The sequence below is a fragment of the Aquarana catesbeiana genome, linkage group LG04, assembly GCF_042186555.1.
Source record: "Aquarana catesbeiana isolate 2022-GZ linkage group LG04, ASM4218655v1, whole genome shotgun sequence".
NCBI lineage: Eukaryota > Metazoa > Chordata > Amphibia > Anura > Ranidae > Aquarana > Aquarana catesbeiana.
The window spans coordinates 661,336,294-661,358,970 of NC_133327.1; the positions used below are offsets into that span (position 1 = coordinate 661,336,294).

The 22,677-nt window shown below is 45.6% G+C and overlaps 1 protein-coding gene across 2 annotated transcripts in view; it reads left to right on the forward strand.

Moving 5' to 3' along the window:
• STON1 (stonin 1) overlaps positions 1 to 22,677 on the forward strand; it is a 148,850-nt gene that overhangs the window by 114,906 nt on the left and 11,267 nt on the right. For both annotated transcript variants that reach the window (XM_073628525.1, XM_073628524.1), the window contains exons 2-3: positions 424 to 2,352; positions 12,741 to 12,943. In XM_073628525.1, coding sequence (XP_073484626.1) covers positions 459 to 2,352; positions 12,741 to 12,943 — 2,097 coding nt within the window. In that variant the 5' untranslated portion in view covers positions 424 to 458. The remainder of the gene's footprint in view (positions 1 to 423; positions 2,353 to 12,740; positions 12,944 to 22,677) is intronic.

The following is a 22,677-nucleotide window of genomic DNA, read 5'->3' on the forward strand; positions in this document are numbered from 1 at the left end:
GGGGTTAACATCCAGGGGCGATCAAGGGGTTAACTATGTGTAATATGTGCTGCTTTTACTAAGCAATCTTTTTTCCCCTGCTTTGTAGGGAATAAAAAAACAGCAAGATCACCTGTCAGTGTACAGAGCTCTGTGTTGTTTACAACACAGAGCTCTCTTCTGTGAATAAATCAGCCGGGACCCACTGATCGGCTTGTGCTGAAACAAATCACAGCATGGCCGGACCGACAGGGCACACGCACGCCTTAGCCGGAAGCGCTGATCACGTACCAGATACGTGAGCTGCCCTGCCGCATTAGATGTATGTGGGGCGGTCATTAAAGAGACAGCGCACCCTTCTATATACATTTTAAAAAGTTTTGCCTTTAGTTTTACTTTGCATTTTATTACAAATATGTAATATTATTTTCTTGTATCTCCTAGGCAATTCTGACGTTCAGACTATCAACACAAAAAAAATGTGCTCAACTAATCCGGAAAGTTGGGTGACCTTTGACGATGACAATCTTTTCCAAACTCCCCAGAAGTCGCTGGTGTTTCCACACGACAACCATTACATTCCTAGATCAAGAGGGCTGAAACTGAGTCTGCCACATGACCAGACCAGCGTTTCTTCCTCCAACTCCAACACTCCTCACACATCTCCCATCATTGATTTCATGAGCCCTGGACCTCCTTTTAATTCCCCTTTGTGCACACCCATTAAAGACAGTCCAGCCACTCCATGCACTCCTAAGGCAGCATCTTCTAACTTGTACCCCATTCCAGAGGTTTTACCGGTTCAACCTTCTACGTCGTCTGAGGCACCAACTTTGCTGGCAGCAAACCAAACATCAAGCATTCCATCACCTGTGTTTTCAAGTCTACATGATTCAAGTCCGAAGTTGAAAGCTATGAATTATTTAGGTAGCTCAAGGAGTCCGCATTTACAGCAATCACAAAACGACTGTGCATTTTCAAGCCCGTTTTGGAACAATGACATCACAGATATCATTTGTTCCGTTGACGCAGGTAATGTGATAGACTCTCAGATAAAAGATAAGATTCCTGCAAAACAAGAAAACAACGCAACAGAGAAAGACACATCTAATAACCAGAGAAGCCTTAACCAGTGTTCTTTCAGCTACGTGTGTGAAAGGCTTCAGCATTTAAAGACTGACCCACCTGACAATTTGAAGCCTCATCTTGCTTGTGCTGAAAGAAATAGGCCTTCATTTATTCCGCAAAGCCTCTTTAGAAGTCAGAAAAAAGATGGGTGGCCTTTCATGTTGAGGATTCCGGAAAAAAAGAACATGATGTCTTCCAGGCAGTGGGGACCTATTTACCTGAAAGTTCTGTCTGGTGGAATTCTGCAAATGTATTATGAAAAGGGCCTTGAGAAACCGTTCAAAGAGTTTCAGCTTCATCAATTCTGCAGGCTTTCAGAACCCAAGCTGGAAAACTTAGGAGTTTCAGAGAAAATACACTCAGTTAAGATAGAAAATATAACTTATGCAGAGAAAAGGAAATACCACCCAAAACTGGAAGTGGTCCATGAAGCCGAAATTGAGCAAATGTTAAAATTAGGCACCACTGATTACTGCGATTTAACAGATTTTATTGTAACCATAGAGGAAGAGTTGATGATGATCTCGCCGGTACTGAAGCAAAAGAGAACTTACGAAGAGCCGGAAATGTCGGTGGAAGTAGTGGACAATTTTTGGGCAGAAGTCACCAAAGATGGAAAACTACAAGACAAGACAGTGATGTCTCAAGTGTACTGTCTTTGTTTCATTAACAGTGGTGTTGAGTGTTTTTTGACCATGAACGACTCCGAACTGCAAAGAGTGTCTGAAAATTATTTTGGAAAGGACAGTGATGAAAAACTGATTGATATCTCTGAGTATCATTTCCATAAATGCGTTAAAAAGCACGAATTTAGTAAGTCTAGGATAGTTAAATTCACCCCCGTAGACGGATGTAGGTTTGAGCTGATGCGGTTTAAAACACCTTGTATAGTGGAAGAACTTCCTTTTTCTTTGAAAAGCTTGGTTGTGGTCCAGGGGGCCTATGTGGAGCTCCAAGCTTTCCTGAACATGTCTGCTAGTGTCTTGGCTTCTCCGCAGATACATTTTTGTGAGAATATAACCATCCATTTCCCAGTTCCTGCACTGTGGGTAAAAGCACTACGGACGGCAAGTCTTCAGAGACAGAGGTCCCTGAAGACCAAGATGAACCGCCGAGCTTGCCTAGGGTCCACATATGAAATTGAATCTGAGCCAGTAATACAAGTGACAATCGGCACAGCTAAGTACGAGTATGCCTACAAGGCTGTTGTATGGAAGATTGACAGACTCCCAGATAAAAATTCTAGTAAGTAAATTTTCATTAGAAAAAAAAATGGTGGTCATATTTATTGATCTATGTAAAAAAAGCTTGTAGGGGTGGTGCAGCGGCAATAAGTCACACAGTCAGGTGCAGTATAAAACTTGTACTGCAGAAATGCGGCAACAGTTCACCACAAACCAGGTGGGAAGAATGCCCAACCGGGTGCACTCACGGTTTCCAGCAATGCTAAAAGAGCAGATATCAGCTGGACTGACAATGTCTGTTGAGAGGGCAGAATGCGGCCTGGCTATCTCGTGCCCGGGAAGGCATTTAGGTGAGTTGCGACTCCACTCTTTCCCTCTTGTCAGGGACCTTTCTTTTGCTAGTACTGTCTAGGGTAGCCACCTGTCTGTGATTGACCTGGATGGTCCTGGTTTTGAATCGTGTGTCCGGGTTTCAGACCGCCTGAAACCCAGAAACGTTATTCAGAATGGACTGCAGTTCCCCAAGTAATTGAGTACCACAACCATCAAGTACATAGATGTGCGCATAGGCCCAAACCCCATACATGGACAGGAGAGGAGAGAGGGCTCAATATGCTCCTCCTCCTCCCACCCTTACCGCTCTGTCTGCCCACCCACACTCCAATCCCTGGTGTTCTGTGCCTCAGGAAAGGGATGTGTGAGCTAGAACTTTGAAGCTCAGCAGCCGGCAGATACATTGTGGATGAAAAGTGTCGATGCCTGAGCCTCCATCCTCGGGTGAGTGAGCTCACCAGCCAAAGTCTGTGACTGAAGTCTCACCCCTCTCTCCCTTCTCTCTCCTGCCTCTGAGTGAGTGAGTACACTAAGGTAAGGGGGACTCAGATGTAAGGGGTTTCCTGTGGACTGTGATGTAAGGGGGGCTTTGGGAACCCTGATTTAAGGGGGTATGCTGGGAACTCTAAAATAAGTGAGTGCTTTGGTGAGCAGAAACACCCTTACTTCAGAGTTCCCCTTTACACCACAGTGTTCGTCCTTAAAAAAAATTGCTGTGCGCTGCTAAAGTATTTTGGTTTGGCTTGAAGAAAAGGTGGCAACCCTAGTACTGTCCCTAGCAAACAGCGTACCTTTTCCTGCGCTATCAACTTGCATAAAGTGCACCAAACCTGGGAGCCAGGGCCTTAAATAGGCTCTGCCTGATATAAGATGGTCACCAGAGTCACATAGGGCGACAGAATCCAACTGGATTGCTTCCCCAGTGACCTCGGAAACCATAAAGGGAACCCTGTTCCTCATGACTTCCTCTACAGCTGAGGAGCCGCTACAGTTGAACACCACCAGCCTACAAACTGCACCTGCCTACAAGATGGTTTGTGTTTAGTGCTCACTTATGTGTTATTGATGCTTTGTTCTGCCTGACTATATTTACATGTATCAATGCTTGAAGAAAGAACAACTTTTATTGCCTATATACAGTATCTCACAAAAGTGAATACACCCCTAACTTTTTTGTAAATATTTTATTATCTTTTCATGTGACAACACTGAAGAAATGACACTTTGCTACAATGTAAAGTAGTGAGTGTACAGCTTGTATAACAGTGTAAATTTGCTGTCCCCTCCAAATAACTCAACACACAGCCATTAATGTCTAAACCGCTGGCAACAAAAGTGAGTACACCCCTAAGTGAAAATATCCAAATTGGGCCCAAAGTGTCAATATTTTGTGTGGCCACCATTTTTAACCCTCTTGGGCATGGAGTTCACCAGAGGTTCACAGGTTGCTACTGGAGTCCTTTTCCACTCCTCCATGATGACATCACAGAGCTGGTGGATGTTAGAGACCTTGCGCTCCTCCACCTTCCATTTGAGGATGCCCCACAGATGCTCAATAGGATTTAGGTCTGGAGACATGCTTGGCCAGTCCATCATCTTTACCCTCAGCTTCTTTAGCAAGGCAGAGGTTGTCTTGGAGGTGTGTTTGGGGTCGTTATCATGTTGGAATACTGCCCTGCGGCCCAGTCTCCGCAGGGAGAGGATCATGCTCTGTTTCAGTATGTCACAGTACATGTTGGCATTCATGGTTCCCTCAATGAACTGTAGCTCCCCGGTTTCCAGCAGAACTCATGCAGCCCCAGACCATGACACTCCCACCACCATGCTTGACTGTAGGCAAGACACACTTGTCTTTGTACTCCTCACCTGGTTTCTGCCACACACGCCTGACACCATCTGAACCAAATAAGTTTATCTTGGTCTCATCAGACCACAGGACATGGTTCCAGTATTCCATGTCCTTAGTCTGCTTGTCTTCAGCAAACTGTTTGTGGGCTTTCTTGTGCATCATCTTTAGAAGAGGCTTCCTTCTGGAATGACAGCCATGCAGACCAATTTGATGCAGTGTCATGTATGGTCTGAGCACTGACAGGCTGACCCCCCATCCCTTCAACCTCTGCAGCAATGCTGACAGCAATCATACGTCTATTTCCCAAAGGCAACCTCTGGATATGATGCTGAGAATGTGCACTCAACTTTTTTAGTCGACCATGGCGAGGCCTGTTCTGAGTAGAACCTGTCCTGTTAAACCGCTGTATGGTCATGGCCACCGTGCTGTCAATCTTCTTATAGCCTAGGCCATCTTTATGTAGAGCAACAATTATTTTTTTCAGATCCTCTGAGAGTTCTTTGCCATGAATTATACAGTATTTATACAGTATTTATATAGTGCCAACAGTTTACGTAGCGCTTTATGAATGCCATGTTGAACTTCCAGTGACCAGTATGAGAGAGTGAGAGCGATAACACCAAATTTAACACACCTGCTCCCCATCCACACCTGAGACCTTGTAACACTAACGAGTCACCTGACACCGGGAAGGGAAAATGGCTAATTGGGCCCAATTTGGACATTTTCACTTACGGGTGTACTCACTTTTGTTTCCAGCGGTTTAGACATTAATGTCTGTGTGTTGAGTTATTTTGAGGGGACAGCAAATTTACACTGTTATACAAGCTGTACACTCACTACTTTACATTGTAGCAAAGTGTCATTTCTTCAGTGTTGTCACATGAAAAGATATAATAAAATATTTACAAAAATGTGAGGGGTGTACTCACTTTTGTGAGATACTGTATATTGGATACTCTAATTATGTTTTTCTGATGTTAGAAGCACAATAAAGATGGTTGAGGTCAGTTTGAAACTTAAAGGGGTTGTAAACCCTTGTGTTTTTTCACCTTAATGCATCCTATGCATTAGGGTGGAAAAACACCTGGCAGTCACCGGCCCCCCAGTCCCCCCCCCCCCATGTGTGTATATATATATATACACACTGTACAGTATATACAGCGGGTAAAATAAGTATTGAACACGTCACCATTTTTCTAGGTAAATATATTTCTAAAGGTGCTATTAACATAAAACTTTCACCACATGTCAGTAACAACCCATGAAATCCATACATACAAAGAAACCAAAACAAATAAGTTCGGAAATGAAGTTATGTGTAATAGAATGGAATGACACAGGGAAAAAGTATTGAACACGCTAACAGAAATGTATATACTGTATACACTTTGTACTAAATCCTTTGTTGGTAATGACTAGGGATGGGCGAACGGTATGGCCCGAGCATAAGTTTGGGCCGAACTTTCGTTGTTCGGTCATTCGGCGGACAGCCGACTAACGGGTCGTTCGACTATTTGTTCGCCCCCCCGAACCAACCACAATGCATTGCGGCCCTGAATAGTGCATTGCAAGCCCTAATTGGCTGAAGCAGTTAAAGCTTCAGCCAATCAGGGCACAGAGCACTGTCAGAGACAAAATTGGACTCTGTCATCATGACTTTATCCAATCATGGCTCATTCCCTCCCCACAGCTTTGAGTGCGTTACTGCCAGTTTAATGCCACATAGTTTTGCGTGCGTTACTGCCAGTTTAACGCCATATAGTTTTGCGTGCGTTACTGCCAGTTTAAAGCCATATAGTTTTGCGTGCATTACTGCCAGTTCAACGCCATATAGTTTTGCGTGCGTTACTGCCAGTTTAATGCCATATAGTTCTGTGTGCATTACTGCCAGTTTAACACCATATCGTTTTGTGCATTACTGCCAGTTTAACGCCATATAGTTCTGTGTGCGTTACTGCCAGTTTATCGCCATATAGTTTTGCGTGCGTTACTGATAGTTTAACGCCATATAGCTTTGTGTGTTACTGCCAGTTTAAAGCCATATCGTTTTGAGTGCATTACTGCCAGTTTAACGCCATATAGTTTTGTGTGTGTTACTGCCAGTTTAACGCAATATAGTTCTGTGCATCACTGTACGTTTGGCGCATTATATTGCAGTATATTATAGTGTATCCATGGAGTGTGTCTATGTAGTGCGAGTACTCAAATTAAAGTGCACCAAACACCTCTTTACATTGATTAAAGTGCATCTACGTACAGATTTCAACTTCTTTACATTTGCTTATAAGCACCATGCCCTTCCTCCCAATAATGTCTGGGAGGACAACAAGGAAAGGCAGACATTCCCTTGGCACTGTAAGTTGGCCAGCAACAAATGTGTCCACAGGCAAAGGTGGACGTGGTGATCAGTCCTCAGGCAGGGCATCATTTTCTCCGTTTAGTGAGTTTGTCCGTGCTTTCCAGCCACAGCATGCAGAGGAAGTGGTGGACTAGCTTACTAAACCTTCCTCATCCTCCTCATCCCCTGTCATGCAAGCAGAGACAAGTGTGCAGTCCCCTGCAGTTTCCTGAGTAGATAAACCTGCCTCCTTGCCAACATCTATTTCTGCCATAGCCCCCTGAGTTATTTGACCACAGCGTCAGCCACTTGCTCCTTGATGATTCCCAGCCATTACTGGATTCAGATGTTGGTTCTGAGGTTGAGGATAACAGGAACATGAGCCTAGAGAGAGGGAGGAACACTGGTAGACAAATTGGCATTCATGTTCCCCAAGCCGCAGCGTATTGCCAAGTTGTCTCCAGTGGTAAAGATGAAGATGGAGGAGATGGAGATGATGATGATGAGGTCACTGATGCAACTTGGGTGCCAGATAGAGCAGAGGAGGAAACTGAAGGTGAGGTGGCACAACCCCAAGGAGGCCGACATCAACTAAGAGTAGAGAGCAGCCACCCTATTTCATCACATTCTGCAGCTGTTATCTCCCAGCCTACTCCCCAAAGCTCAGCTGGCTCAGCTGTCTGGGCCTTTTTCAGCACATCTGCAGCAGATCGCACTGTTGCTATCTGCAAACTGTGTCTCAGGCACATCAAACGTGGCAAAAACACCAACCATTTGGGTACCACATGCTTAAGAAGGCATTTAACGTTCAACCACTCAGCCCGTTGGTAAGAGCACCTAAAAACCTCACAAAAGGGGCACAAATCAGTCCCTCCTCCTCCTCCTTCTTACCCACTTCAGTCTGCCCCTGCGATACCAAGTCATTACCTTTCAGCAGCCTCCACTGACAGGGATAATGGTATAGCACAGGGTGTCCCGGGTCCTAGCAGCCCATCTGCCAGCAGCACACCACCAGCTGTAGGCTGTAGCCAGCAAATTTTGCTGCCCCATCTGCTGCAGCGGAAAAAAAATACAGTCATTGCCACCCACATGCCCAGCTCCTGAATGCAAGCTGGTCAAAGCTGCTGGCTCTCCAACTTCTGCCTTTCAGCCTGGTGGATTCTGCCCCCTTCCGTGAATTCGCACAATGTGCTGTACCACAATGGCAGGTTCCCACTCGCTACTACTTTTCACGTAAGGCCGTTCCATATATCTACCATCACATGGAAGGGAATGATGTGGCATCATTGGGCAAGGCAGTCAGCCATAAAATCCACCTTACTGCTGACACGTGGTCCAGCAAGCATGGGCAGGGACGATATATTTTGTTCACAGCACACTGGGTAACGCTGCTTGCAACTCGAAGGGATGCAGGATAGGGCTCGGTGCTGCAGCTTGTTGTGCCCCCAGGTCTCCATACAGCTGGTGGTGATGATGCCAGACCTGTGAGCTCTACCCCCTCCTCCTCCTAGTCCGCCACCTCCATGCCCTCCTCTGCAGAATTGTCCTATGAACATAAGGTTACCCCTAAGCGTTCAAAGGGCTATTCCCAGAGTCAGGCTAAGAGGTGCCATGCAGTGCTTCAGCTGGTGTGTTTAGGGAACAGGAACCACACCGGAGCAGAGATTCTTGCAGCTCTGCAGGGACAGGCCCAGAGGTGGTTCACGCCACGCCAGCTGGAGCCAGGAATGGTGTTGTACGATAATGGCTCAAACCTCCTGTCCGCCCTTCAGACAGGGAAAGTTGACACATGTGCCATGCTTGGCACATGTCTTCAATTTGGTGGTGCAGCATTTCCAAAGTACGTACCCAGGGTTGCAAGATGTACTAAAGCAGAAGAGTCTGTAGCCATTTCAGGCGGTCATACACAGCCAGTGCTCGGTTGACTGAAAAATTCAGCAGGAATTCCACCTACCCATAAACCGCCTGATTTGTGACCATGCCCATCGGGTGTAACTCAACTTTGGGAATGCTGCAGTGGCTATACATGCAGCAGAGGGCCGTCAATGAGTATCTGTGCCAGTACTGCACAACGACAGGCTCAGGCCACCTCAGCTTTTTTCCCCACGCCAATGGCTGATCATTAAGGATGCATGCACTGTATTGTCACCATTTGAGGAGGCCACAAGGATGGTGAGCAGTGACAGTGCATGCATCAGTGACACAATCCCTGTTGTGTTCCTGCTGGAGCAGACTCTGCGTGGCATTATGGACAGGGCACTGGAGGCAGAGCAGCAGGAGGAAGAGGAGGACTTCCTTTCCTCTCAAGGCCCACTTTATCTAGACACCATCATTCCTATGTCACAGAACACACAGGAGGAGAGAGGGGAGGAGGATGAGGAGGAGGATTCTGGCACATTCATAGGCTTTGAAGAAGAGGAAGACATGCGTCAATCTGTAAGTGATGGCTTTCCAACCCCAGGAGCCTTGGGAGTAGTACATGGCTCGGAGGAGGAAGTTCCAGATGCTGTCATCCTGAGTGACCCCGAGGAATCTGCTTCTCAAGCCTTGGCAAATTTGAGGCGCATGGGCAACCTCATGCTTCAAAGCCTGCAAAAAGACCCAAGAATATGTGGTATAAAGCAGAAGGATGATTACTGGTTGGCAACCCTCCTTGACCACCGTTATAAGGGGAAGGTCTCAGAACTCATCCCGTCCCCACAGAGTGCAGAAGATAAAATCTCTTAAAGACACGTTAAAGAGGATTTTATTGAACATTTTTCCTGACTCCAGTAGGTTACAGTGCCCTGGAAAACGTCGTTTTGAGTCTTCTGTTGGTCAAGAGATGAGCGTTGGAGAAGGATTCCGCCTAAGTGAGGCAAATTCTGAATATTTTTAGTCCTCGCCACCCAGGGCTGTCAGCTTCCACATGCCATCGGCAGCGTCTGCATCACTTGGTGGATGATTACCTCGGGGCCAAAACAGAGATGAAGAGCTTTCCAGCTGACGATCCACTTACTTACTGGGTCATGAGAATAGACCATTGGCCAGAACTTGCCCAGTATGCTATTGAGTTGTTGGGCTGCCCTGCATCCAGCAGGCTTTCAGAACGGGCATACAGTGCTGCGGGAGGTTTCGTTACTGATCATAGAACACGTCTGTCCACAGACTCCGTGGACCATTTGACTTTTATAAAAATGAATCAGTCCTGGATTACCAGCTATGAAGCCCCTGATGCCCATGCCACTGATTAAGTCTTTTTGGGATGTGGAATCTCTGCAGGACTTCGAGGCTGCCTAGCTTTGAAGGTGTTCAATCATTTCATCTGGAAGAATGTTTTTAGTATAGGTTTCATGGGCACAATTAACACCCAAAGACCAATTTTTCAGCACCTGTTTGAGTGCAAATCATTGCAATTTTTTACAGCAAGGCCAATTCTTGCTTTCATCAAGAGTACCTCTATAGGGTTATGGAGGGAAGGCGCCCCTGACACCCAAAGAGTAATTTTTCTGCACCTGTTTGACAGGTGCATATCATTGCAGTTTTTTACAGCAAACCCAATTCTTGCTTTCTTCAAGATTACCTCTATAAAGTTACGGTGGGAAGGCCCCACCGACACCCAACCACAACTGGTTGTAGCTGGTTTATGGTGAAATGATGTTCTTTCTACTTCCGGATTATGGCCCCAACAGTGTTCACTGCAACATTCAGAAGTTCAGAAATCCTTCTGTAACCAATGCCATCAGTCAGTATGTTTTGCAACAATAAGGTTACGAATGTCTTGAGAGAGATCTTTGCTTGTACACATCATGAGATGTTTCCTGTGTGACACCTTGTAATGAGACACCTTTTTATAGGCAATCAGTTGAGACTGAACCATCTGATATTAATTTCCACTGACAAGGGGCAAGTTTGCTTTCTAATTACTGATAGATTTTAGCTGGTCTCTTGGCTTTCCATGCCTTTTTGCACCTCCCTTTTCTTTATGTGTTCAATACTTTTTCCCTGTGTCGTTCCATTTTATTACACATAACGTAATTTCTGAACCTATTTGTTTTGGTTCCTTTGTATGTATGGATTGCATGGGTTGTTACCGACATGTGGTGAAAGTTTCATGTCAATAGCACCTTTAGAAATATATTTACCTAGAAAAATGGTGATGTGTTCAATACTTATTTTACCCGCTGTATATACTCACTGTCCCTCCTTCTTGCACTACGAAGTACAATGCTAACAAACACAAGGTGGATGAAGATACAGTTATTGGTTATATTATTTGTTATTGTAATTCACTCCATGTTATCTGTTGCCTCTGTGTAGTGTGAAAGGCTCAGTGCCAGGGTAATGCTGTTTACAAGACTTTGGGGTTTATTTACTAAAGCTGGAGAGTGCAAAATCAGTCTCACTTCTGCAGAGAAACCAATCAGCTTCTAACCTCAGCTTGTTCAAGTAAAGTTTGGCAATAAAACCTGGAAGCTGATTGGTTTCTCTGCAGAAGTGAGACTGATTAGTGTCCTAGGTTGCTAGAATGCAGGGGGCGCTTGTCACCTAGCGATCTAGGTTACTTGGAAGCAGGAGGCTCCGGTTGCCTAGTGTCCTAGGTTGCTAGGATGAAAGAGGTTCCTGTAGCCTAGTGTCCTAGGTTGCTAGGATCCAGGAGGCTCCTGTCACTTAGTGTCCTAGGTTGCTAGGATGCAGGAGGCTCTTGTCGCCTAGTGTCCTAATTTGCTAGAATGCAGGAGGCTTTTGTCGCCTTGTGTCCTAGGTTGCTAGGATAAAGGAGGCTCCTGTCATCTAGTGTCCTAGGTTGCTAGCATGCAGAAGGCTTCTGTTGCCTGGTGTCCTAGGTTGCTAGGATGCAGGAGGCTCCTGTCGCCTAGTGTTCTAGGATGCAGGAGGCTCCTGTCACCTAGTGTCCTAGGTTGCTAGAATGCAGGAGGCTCCTGTCGCCTAATGTCCTAGGTTTCTATGATGCAGGAGGCTCCTGTCGCCTGGTGTCTTAGGATGATAGGATGCAGGTGGCTTCTGTCACCTATTGTCCTTGGTTGCTAGGATGCAGGAGGCTCCTGTTGCCTAGTGTTCTAGGATGGAGGAGTCTCCTGTTGTCTACACTCCTAGGATGCAGGAGGCTCTTGTCGCCTGGTGTCCTAGGTTACTAGGATGCAGGAGGCTCCAGTCGCCTAGTATCCTAGGTTGCTAGGATGCAGGAGGCTCCTGTCACTTAGTGTCCTAGGTTGCTAGGATGCAGGTGGCTTCTGTCACCTAGTGTCCTAGGTTTCTAGGATGCAGGAGGCTTCTGTCACCTGGTGTCTTAAGATGCTAGGATGTAGGAGGCTCCTGTCGCCTAGTGACCTAGGTTGCTAGGATGCAGGAGGCTCCTTTCGCCTGTTGTTCTAGGATGGAGGAGTCTTCTGTTGTATACTGTCCTAGAACGCAGGAGGCTCTTGTCACCTAGTGTTCTAGGTTACTAGGATGCAGGAGGTTCCTGTCGTCTGGTGTCCTAGGTTGCTAGAATGTAGGAGGCTCCTGTCACCTAGTGTGCTAGGTTGCAGGAGGCTCCTGTCGCTTAGTGTCCTAGGTTGCTAGGATGCAGGAGGCTCATGTTGCCTAGTGTCCTAAGTTTCTAGGATGCAGGCTAACGTTAGCATAAACTTTTACATGCATACAGCATTAAATACAGTCCATATGTGGATGCAGATTTTTCTATTTTGTTTATCCAGCTGAATGCAGCCCCAGATTATGAAGCTGCACGCAGCTGTGTGTAACATAACATACAGCTCTGGTCACATTACGGATCTTAACACAACATATTTTGCGGCAGTGTGTATGAGCCCCGACAATTGCTCATATAGTTGGTATCATTCCAGGTTGGTCTTGTTTCTTAACATATGTGCACCACCAAAGGAAGAATTATTCTGTTGGATCCCATTATTTCCTGTTTCCACAGGTCCAGATCAACCACACAGTTTATCCTGCAAGCTTGAGCTGGGGTCGGACCAGGAGATCCCCCGTAACTGGAATCCCGTGGCGACGATGCAGTTTGTCACGCCGGCTACATGTGTCTCCGGGGCGGAGGTGAAATCGATGGGCATCGAGAGTGATATCCAGCCCCATAAACATGTCTTGCAGAAAGCTTGCTACAACATACAGGTATTATTGATTTGCACATTTATTTCGAATGGTTTACATTACAGACAAATGGTTATCGAGAGAGTCATAAGAATGGCAGGTGGAGCATTATACATTCTGATTAGATCCAGACGGTTGTAATTTTACTACCGGTGAGAATTTCGGATCAATGGGAGATTCAGCGGCAGCCACTTCTCAACAGGCAATTCTGCCGGAGACACGGCGATGCAATGCTGTCTAATATAAAACATTCGCTTAATGCTTTGCATAAATATAGGCTGCTCATCATCGCCTCTGCTTTCCTGTGTCAGCTGTTTCCATGTTCAAAAACAAGTGCAAAACATACAGTTCAGCAAATGTGTACAAACCTCGCAAGGCTGTCAACTCGAAAGTGTCTGTAATTTTAATGTGCGCAGGAACGCTGAAGATACGGCTCTCCAGACACTTAAACACAAACATGAAACCATTGTGTGGGATCAATAGAGATAGACAATTTGAGAAACATTCTGCCATTTTATCAAAGCATTTGTATTGTTAGGGTGGTTTAAAATGGATGGGGGAGAAAAACTCGTACAAGATTTCTGCTACTGCAAATAGAAAAGCAGAAATTACAATGGAAAAGGCTTAAAACATAGGATATGGCGCCCGATGCTGTGTAGCATGCATATGTTAATTCATTCTATTTGGCATAGGCGTGCGTACAGGATTAACCTCTGTTGCACTTATAGAGCACCCTGATCCTTTCAGGATCCTTGTTTTTTTAATTACTTTTGATTCATTCATTTATGTATTACCGTGTAAACTTTTTATGCACTTTATTATATTCATAGGAGTGTGCACAGGGTGCGCTGGGTGTGCCTGGGCACACCCTAATCACCCCATGCAGTGCTGATTCCCCCCGCTTCCTGGCCCCCCTGTCTCCTCCCTGCAGTGATGCCAGCTTCCCTCCTCACTTGTCCCGCCAGCTGCTGTGGAGGATGTTTCAGGATGGAGAGCGGGGGGAAGGGGCTGGTAAATATTTAATTTACCCCTTCCTTTTCTGGATGAACACAGTGAGTGATCTGTACTGATTGCTCCTGTGTTCATTCTTAACTGAAGCATAGTAAACTATGTTTGTTTGTGAGACATCAGGGGTCAGTTTAGACCCTTGATATTTCACCAAAGCCCCCCCCCCAATGGGGCTCCTAAAAAAATTGTAAAAAATAATAAAATAAAAAACTTTTGACACCACGTCCACTGCCCTACTGGCATCAATCATTACTCTACTCACACCTTCCACTGCTCTGCTGATCTACACGCATGTGCGTTTGTGCTCTGGAGTTCCCGCCCTAATACAATAGGCTGCGCACGCCAATGCTATTTGGACATCATTAGGAAGCAGGGTACAGGTATGGAACGTCTTATCAGGAATGGATAGGACTTTGGGCTCTTTTGAATTGAGATTCTATTGACCCTGCAGTACTAGTCTTTGGGGTTCCCGGGGACATTGATAGGCTGCACTGATGGGCACTAATGGGTGGCACTGGTGGGCACTGATAGGCGACACTGATGGGCACTGAAAGGCTGCACTGATGGGTACTGATATGGGGCACTGATATGTGGCACTGATATGCGGCACTGATAGATGGCATTGATAGGCATCACTGATGGCACTGGCAGGCATTGGGGATGGGCACTGATTGGCAGCTGCCTGGGCACTGATTGGCATTTCCCTGGTGGTCTAGGGTGGCATGCCTGGTGGTCCAGTGTGGCGGCATCCTGGTGGTCCTGGGTGGGCATCCGAGGGGGGGCTGCGCTGAAAAACAATCAGCACAGACCCCCCCCCCCTGTCAGGAGAGCAGCCGATCGGCTCTCCTCTACTCGCGTCTGTCGGACGTGAGTGAGGAAAAGCCGATCCACAGCTCTTCCTGTTTACATCGTGATCAGCCGTGATTGGACACGGCTGATCACGTGGTAAAGAGCCTCTGTCAGAGGCTCTTTACCGAGATCGGTGTAGCGGTGTGAAAGACTGATCAATATTGAGTTGGCCCACTCTTTGCAACTATAACAGCTTCAACTCTTCTGGGAAGGCTGTCCACAAGGTTTAGGAGTGTGTCTATGGGAATGTTTGACCATTCTTCCAGAAGTGCATTTGTGAGGTCAGGCACTGATGTTGGACTAGAAGGCTTGGCTTGCAGTCTCCTCATTAATTCATCTCAAAGGTGTTCTATGCGGTTGAGGTCAGGACTCTGTACAGGCCAGTCAAGTTCCTCCACCCCAAATTCACTCATCCATGTCTTTATGGACCTTGCTTTGTGCACTTGTGCGCAGTCATGTTGGGTCATCCCCAAACTGTTCCCACAAAGTTGTAATTGTAAATTGTCCAAAATATCTTGGCATCCTGACGCCTTAAGAGTTCCCTTCACTGGAACTAAGGGGCCAAACCCAACCCCTGAAAAACAACCCCACACCATAATCCCCTCTCCACCAAACTTTACACTTGCCAAAATGCTAGAGCTGCTATTAGAAATCACGGGGCCCCGTACAGCCTACCTGACAAGGCCTGGGGCCTGACCCCGATCACCGCTCCCCCTAGCCTGCAGGCAGCAAGCAGAGAAAAAGGTGGCAGCGTGGCCTGTGCCTTGGAGAAATAAGGATGTGGCAAAACTGCAGTAACAGTGGGAGGGTAGGTATCAGGTGTATGTATATAATTTACAAAATGCAGGTTTTAGGAATATGTAGTGTACGGAGTGTAGGGGTCAGGACTATGTAACTTACACAGTGTAGTTTCAGGAGTATATACTGTACTGTTTGCAGGGGTCAGGAGTGTTTAATATACAGAGGGCAGAGGGCAGAGGGCAGAGGTCAGGAGTGGGTGATGCAGGGGTCTGGGATATGTAATGTACAGAATGCAGTGGTTAGGAGGGGGTAACGGCAAAGGCAGCAAATGGGGGAATACAAAAATATCCCCCCATCACGTTCAGTGGCCAAAGGCATCCCACTCCACTGAATGGTGACGCCTCACAACCATGTACAACGAACACAGTTGGCAGCGAGGTGGTGCAGGTTTTTAGGGATTAAATCAGATGGTGAGAAGGCAATATAATACTTCCTTGCCACCTGTGAAACACCCTCTGAAAAGTGATCCACTGTGGTTCACTCGTCAGAGGGCAACACTAGTGTACCCTAATCTACAGCAATGCCCCTCAGATGTGTCGCTCCAAACGTGCTTGGTATTACCCAAGAGTTAAAATGCAGCACTGTTAGTCCCCCCCCCAGTACCTGGTCTGAACAGCTTCTTTTACCTGGGGCCCAGGTGCAGTGCTTCTCCTGCCGGTGGTTCCTCCTGGAGCTGGGGGCCTGGGACCAGCTGAGCACTGCTGGTACATCTAGTCCTCACTTCCTCCTGTGCGCTACCGAGCTGGGCATCTAGGGCTAGAGGGAACTGGGTAGGGGGATAGGCGAGGTAGAGTGGGGCGGAGACTCCCAAATCCTGTCCACCAATAAGCTCATCCCCCCGCTATGCAGCTATTTAGAAAACAAACTTCTCCAGGCTCCCTGTGTTCAATGGGAGCCGGGGGACAGTAAGCCGACTATTTCTTCACTTTCGGGTTTAGGCGGGATAATCTGCCGCAGCGCTCCCGGCTGGCCATTCATATTCATATTGAAGAGGCCGGGCTTCAACTGTGATTAATCTGCCCAAACCTGAAAATGAAGAACTAGTCCGCTTACTATCCCCTGGCTTCCACTGAACACAGGGGGCCCGGAGGCATTTGTTTTCTAACAAGCTGCATGGTGGGGGATGAGCTTATTGGTGGACAAGATTTGGGAGTCCCTGCCCGCTCTACCTCCGAAACCCCCCCCCCCGCGCTGAGATGGCAGATCCGGGCGCTGGTCCCCCCTTATCAGCGGCCCTGCACAATGCAGTCAGGCAAGTACTGTTCTCCTGGCAACCACCAAACCCATACCCGTCCATTGGATTGCCAGACACAGAAGCGTGATTCGTACTCCAGAGAACACGTCTCCACTGCTCTAGAGTCCAGTGCCGGTGTGCTTTACATCACTGCATCCGACGCTTTGCTTTGCACTTGGTGATGTAAAGCTTGGATGCAGCTGCTCAGCCAGGGGAACCCATTCCATGAAGCTCTCCATGCACTATTGTGATTATCTGAAGGCCACATGACTCTGCAGTCAGTTGACGACTTCTGCGCACTGTGAGCTGCAGCATGCGCTGACCCTGATTTGTGATTTTACGTGTTGCTGTTCCCAGTCGCTTCCACTTTGTTATATTATAATATTTAATAGCAAGGACATTTCACAGATGGACTTATTGTGGACCTATCACGGCACCACACTTGAATTCACAGAGCTCCTGGGAGCGACCCATTCTTTCACAAATGTTTGTAGACGCAGTCTGCATGTCTAGGTGCTTGATTTTATACACCTGTGGCCATGGCGGTGAATGGAACACCTAAATCCAATGATTTAGAGGGGTGTCCCAATACTTTTGGCAATATAGTGTATGTTTGAACCTAGAGTGTTAGAGGGGTCAAGAGGCTTGCAAAGTCAGGCCAATAACTGGGGACGAGCATCATCAAGTGGCCCCTATGGGGATAGCGCTACATAGTCATACAGATACAACCGGCCCTTTGAGGCCAACCATAAGGCTGATGCCCGTGATGAAATTGAGTTTGACTCAAAAAAAAAAATTGCTTATCCAATCCTCCATAATCACCCAGTGGGTGGTTTCCCACAGTGTCCTATAGTGATGTAGTGGCCAGTAGGCACGGGACGGCAGTAAAGGACCAAGTGTTTTTTTTAATTTTTTTTATATAGTACAGTATAGATATATTCCAAGCATATTTCAGATTACTTAAGGTGGCAATGTATAACAATAACAACGATTTTCGGGTCATTTGTTACGATCGCAAAATTCTTAAATTCATAAATCCGAAATTAAGAAAGAAAATCTGAATATTCGAAAGAATAACTAGCGTTATAACTAATAATAACTGACTATTAAATTATAGGTATTGGAATTTCCTTTCAAAATGTGGCTGTTAGTGAACGTAACGAATACGAATTTATCTGAAGTTACGAGTTATCCAAAATAAGGAATGCCGTATCTCAACGAATGGAACGGAACAAATTAATAATAAATAATAATAATAATAAAACGTTTTTATTATTGTTATTTATTATTATTAATTGTTATTATCAAATTGTTACATTCCATTCATTTAGATACAGCATTCCTTATTTCGGATAATTTGTAACTTCAGATAAATTTGAAAGGAAATTCCAATACCTATAATTTAATAGTAAGAGCCCTTGCACACTGGGGCGGGGAGCGGCGTCGGCGGTAAAACGCCGCTATTATTAGCGGCGTTTTACCGTCGGTATGCGGCCGCTAGCGGGGCGGTTTTACCCCCGCTAGCGGCCGAGAAAGGGTTAAATACCACCGCAAAGCGCCTCTGCAGAAGCGGTAAAGACCGCTCCTTCACCGCTCCGAAGATGCTGCTGGCAGGACTTTTTTTACCGTCCTGCCAGCGCATCGCTCCAGTGTGCAAGCCCTCGGGGCTTTCACACTGGAATGAAAGCAGCGGCACTTTCGGGGCGGTTTGCAGGCGCTATTATTAGCGTAATAGCGCCTGCAAACCGCCCCAGTGTGCAAGGGCTCTTAGTAATAGTTTAGCTATTATTATATTATTATTTCAGATTTTCGAATCTCGAATTTTCGAATTAACGAGTATTTGGAAAAAATCTTTAAAACATGTTTTCGTTAACTCGGATATTTCCGAATTAACGAATTTGTCCAAATTTGTTAAAAAACTAATTCAGAACGAAACAAATTGCACATGTCTACTCTCATATCTCACACACTTTTTTTTTTTTTTTTTTAATAGGGAGCTTTGTTTCTATTTACATAGCGCACCTGGCTGGTTGCTATAGGGCAGCAACTCCAAATCTTCCTATTATTTTTTTTAAATGCGAGTGACCCATTCTATTTCATGAAAAAAATGATGCTGAATTTTAGCTAAAGGCAAGTTTATTCCCTAAATCTAGGTGTATATGCTGAAATATAATGGTATGTCTATGGGAATCTAATCTGATTTCTCACAGCTTGCATGTGTAGAAGCACAATCCTCTAAACACACAAAGCTCACAGAATATATTGCTGCACATTTTGCCCTGAAATAATGTAAATATAAATAATTCACTACAAGTATAATGGGCCTAGCTGCATACTGTACTTGGTAGAAGATCTGATGTATTTATTGCCACCTGTTGGTTACAAGTGGTACTGTGGCGGTTAAACACTTATTTAACCACTTCAGCCCCGGAAGAATTTACTCCCTTCCTGACCAGAGCACTTTTTGCGATTCGGCACTGCGTCACTTTAACTGACAATTGCGTGGTCGTGCAACGTTGCACCCAAACAAAATTGACTTCCTTTTTTCCCCACAAATAGAGCTTTCTTTTGGTGGTATTTTATCACCTCTGCGGTTTTTATTTTTTGCACTATAAACAAAAAAATAGCGACAATTTTGTAAAAAAGCTATATTTTTTACTTTTTGCTATAATAAATGTCCCCAAAAAATATATAAAACAACGAATTTCTTTCTCAGTTTAGGCCGATATGTATTCTACATATTTTTGGTAAAAAGAAAATTGCAATAAGCGTATATTGATTGGTTTGCGCAAAAGTTATAGTGTCTACAAAATAGGGGATACATTTTATGCCATTTTTATTATTAATTTTTTTTAATAGTAATGGCGGCGATCTGAGGTTTTTATCGTGACTGCGACATTATGGTGGACACATCGGACACTTTTGACACTATTTTGAGACCATTGTCATTTATACAACGATCAGTGCTATAAAAATGCACTGATTACTGTGTAAATGACACTGGCAGTGAAGGGGTTAAACACTAGGGGGCGATCAAGGGGTTAAGTGTGTCCCAGGGAGTGATTCTAACTGTGGGGGGGGTGGGCTCACTACAACATGACAACAATCACTGCTCCCGATGACAGGGAACAGTAGATCTCTGTCATGTCACAAGGCAGAACGGAGAAATGCCTTGTTTACATAGGCATCTCCCCGTTCTGCCGCTTGGTGACACGATCGCGGGACACCCACAATGCCACGTCTGAAAGGGGACGTATAGGTACGCCCATTTGCGCAGCCGTGCCATTGTGCCGACGTACATCGACGTGCGCTGGTCGGCAAGAGGTTAAGGAGGAACTTCACCTTTCCAAATCAGTTTTTTCTTCCTCCATTTAATTCTGATGCTCATTTTGTACTGTAACCAGATACCTAGAAATGTAGTGGATCCAACATTGTCCTCTTCTCTCACCCTACTCACTGCACACAGGTTCCATCCTGTGTCGCCTTCTTTTCATTCCTCGCGGAGATCCACTTGTCCTTTCCTGCTTCTTCAGCTGCCATCCCTCCCTGCCTTAGGCAAGAATGATGGTGAGAGCCAACAGGAAAAAATTGCAAATAACAAAAATACGGTCAACTTTGGTTAAAAGTGGAGGGGGGGTTCTAAGTATGCAGGTCCGCTTTAAAGTGTATGCAAAGCCAAAACTAGGGAAGGCTTGAGACCCCTATATTATAGTTGATAGTTACTATTGTTTTTTACCCAGTGAAACAGAACTGCTAAACTGGCCAGAAGAAGAAAGAAGGCACCGTCTGCAATTTCCATGTTCAAATTACCCTCCTCTTCCTCCAATGCTAAGGGGACCTAAATGACTCCAGTCCAGCTTCCCGTTACATCATCAGGGCGCGCCGAAGACTGGAAGCCGAAAGTGGGCGGCGCTTCCGCCCAACCTGTGACAGGGTGTGCCGCCAGGACTTTTGCGGGGAAAGAACCTAGAGGTCGTCACGTGGTGCCCTGACTGCTGAGCTGGTGACGTCAGCGCTGCCAGTAGTCATTGTAGCAATAGTTTATCCCTAGTCAGGGGTCACATCTCCACAGAGTGACGATTGGAAGAACAGCGTGCTTAATCCAAGCAAAGGTGGCGTGTCTTCCTCTGATGATTCCACCCTGAAAGGCCCCGACCGGGTTAAGGTCGCAAGCTCTTTCAAGCTTGCCGTTTGGTAAGCGCGCATTTTAACATTATCACAGTGGTGTGGTGAAGGACTTATTGAATTAATCGATTTCCACCTATCTACGTTTCCTTTTTATCCACCATCTATGATCGATTTTGGATAGGACGGTTCACCTTGTTTATGCACCTTTATGAACTTTGGAGCCTATCTCAAATTTGGGCCTAATATTTCACATATTTGTTTTGGTTATATCATATATAACTTTTTTTTCACAGCGCTGCCTCTCTTGTATGTATCGTGTTAGAAATATTTCTTCCTGTTCCATCAGGGAGAGAGGAGTCTGGGCATACACTGTGTGAGAGCTGATTGGAGGAAAGACACACACCCCCACTCCACATAGGTAGAAACTTGCAGAGCTGTACTGTGAATAGACAAGCTCTCTGCTTATCTATCTCTAAGTTCCCTCCCTGACACAAATTTCCAGCTGCTTTTATCTCCTATGTCGGAGAGCTTGTAAAGTTATCATGCTGATAACTAGGGATGAGCTCGATGTACGATTCGAACCTAAGGCATTTTTCAGGGTTTTTTTTCTTTCTCTGGACCGTCGGACACCGTGATTAATGATGGATTTACATCTCGTGGATTTTTTTAAAAAAAAGGAATTTCTAAAAACTCTCCTATCATTTTAATTTTTTACACTTTTTTGGTGAATGGGTAGGGGTAAAATGTAACCGATACCCATTCACATAGAGGGGGGTGGGATCTGGGTGCTTCCTTGTTAAAAGGGGCTTCCAGATTCCAATAAGCCCCTCGCCCGCAGACACCCACAACCACCGGGCAAGGGTTGTGGGGATGAGGCCCTTGTCCCCCTCCCCATGTTGAGGGCATGTGGCCTGGTATAGTTTGGGGGGATGCTATCTCGTCCCCCCCTTTTCCTGCAGGCCTGCCAGGTTGCATGCTCGGACAAGAGTCTGGTATAGATTTTGGGGGGGACCCTACGCCATTTTTTAAAATTTTGGCGCGGGGTTCCCCTTAAAATCCATACCAGACCTGAAGGGCCTGGTATGGATTTTGGGGGGGATCCCCACACCATTTTTTTTTACAGTTTGGTGTGGAGTTCCCCGTAATATCCATACCAGACCCAAAGGGCCTGGTAATGGACTTGGGGGGGGGGACCCACGCCCTTTTTTTCAATGATTTTTTTATCCAGCAATACATTACAGTAGTGAGCAATTTTAAATTACATTTTTTCATTTAGAAATGTCATTTGCTGCGGTACTGTTATAAAAATGGGAAAGATGCACTACTTTACAGGCAGACTAAGGGGACCCCAGGCATGATATTTAAAGGAATATTTCCTTGTAACTGTTTCACTTTAAGCGTTAATAAAATCACTGCTCCTGAAAAAACGGTCCTTTTAAAAATGTTTTTTTGCATTGCTACATGTCCCCTGGGGCAGTACCCGGGTCCCCATACAATCTTTATAGCAATAACTTGCATATAAAGAAAAAAGCCAAAGCGCCAAAGATAAAAAATTAATATGCAATTAAACTTAAATATACAGCTGCAGTGAAAAATTTGCTGTGCAAATAAACATGTGAATTACTACACCGCGCTATATGCTAAATAAATATATAAATATACAAATGACGTAGCAATAATGATTGACACTACATTTACTTTTCTAACAGTCCCAATCCTGTGATATTTAGTGCTC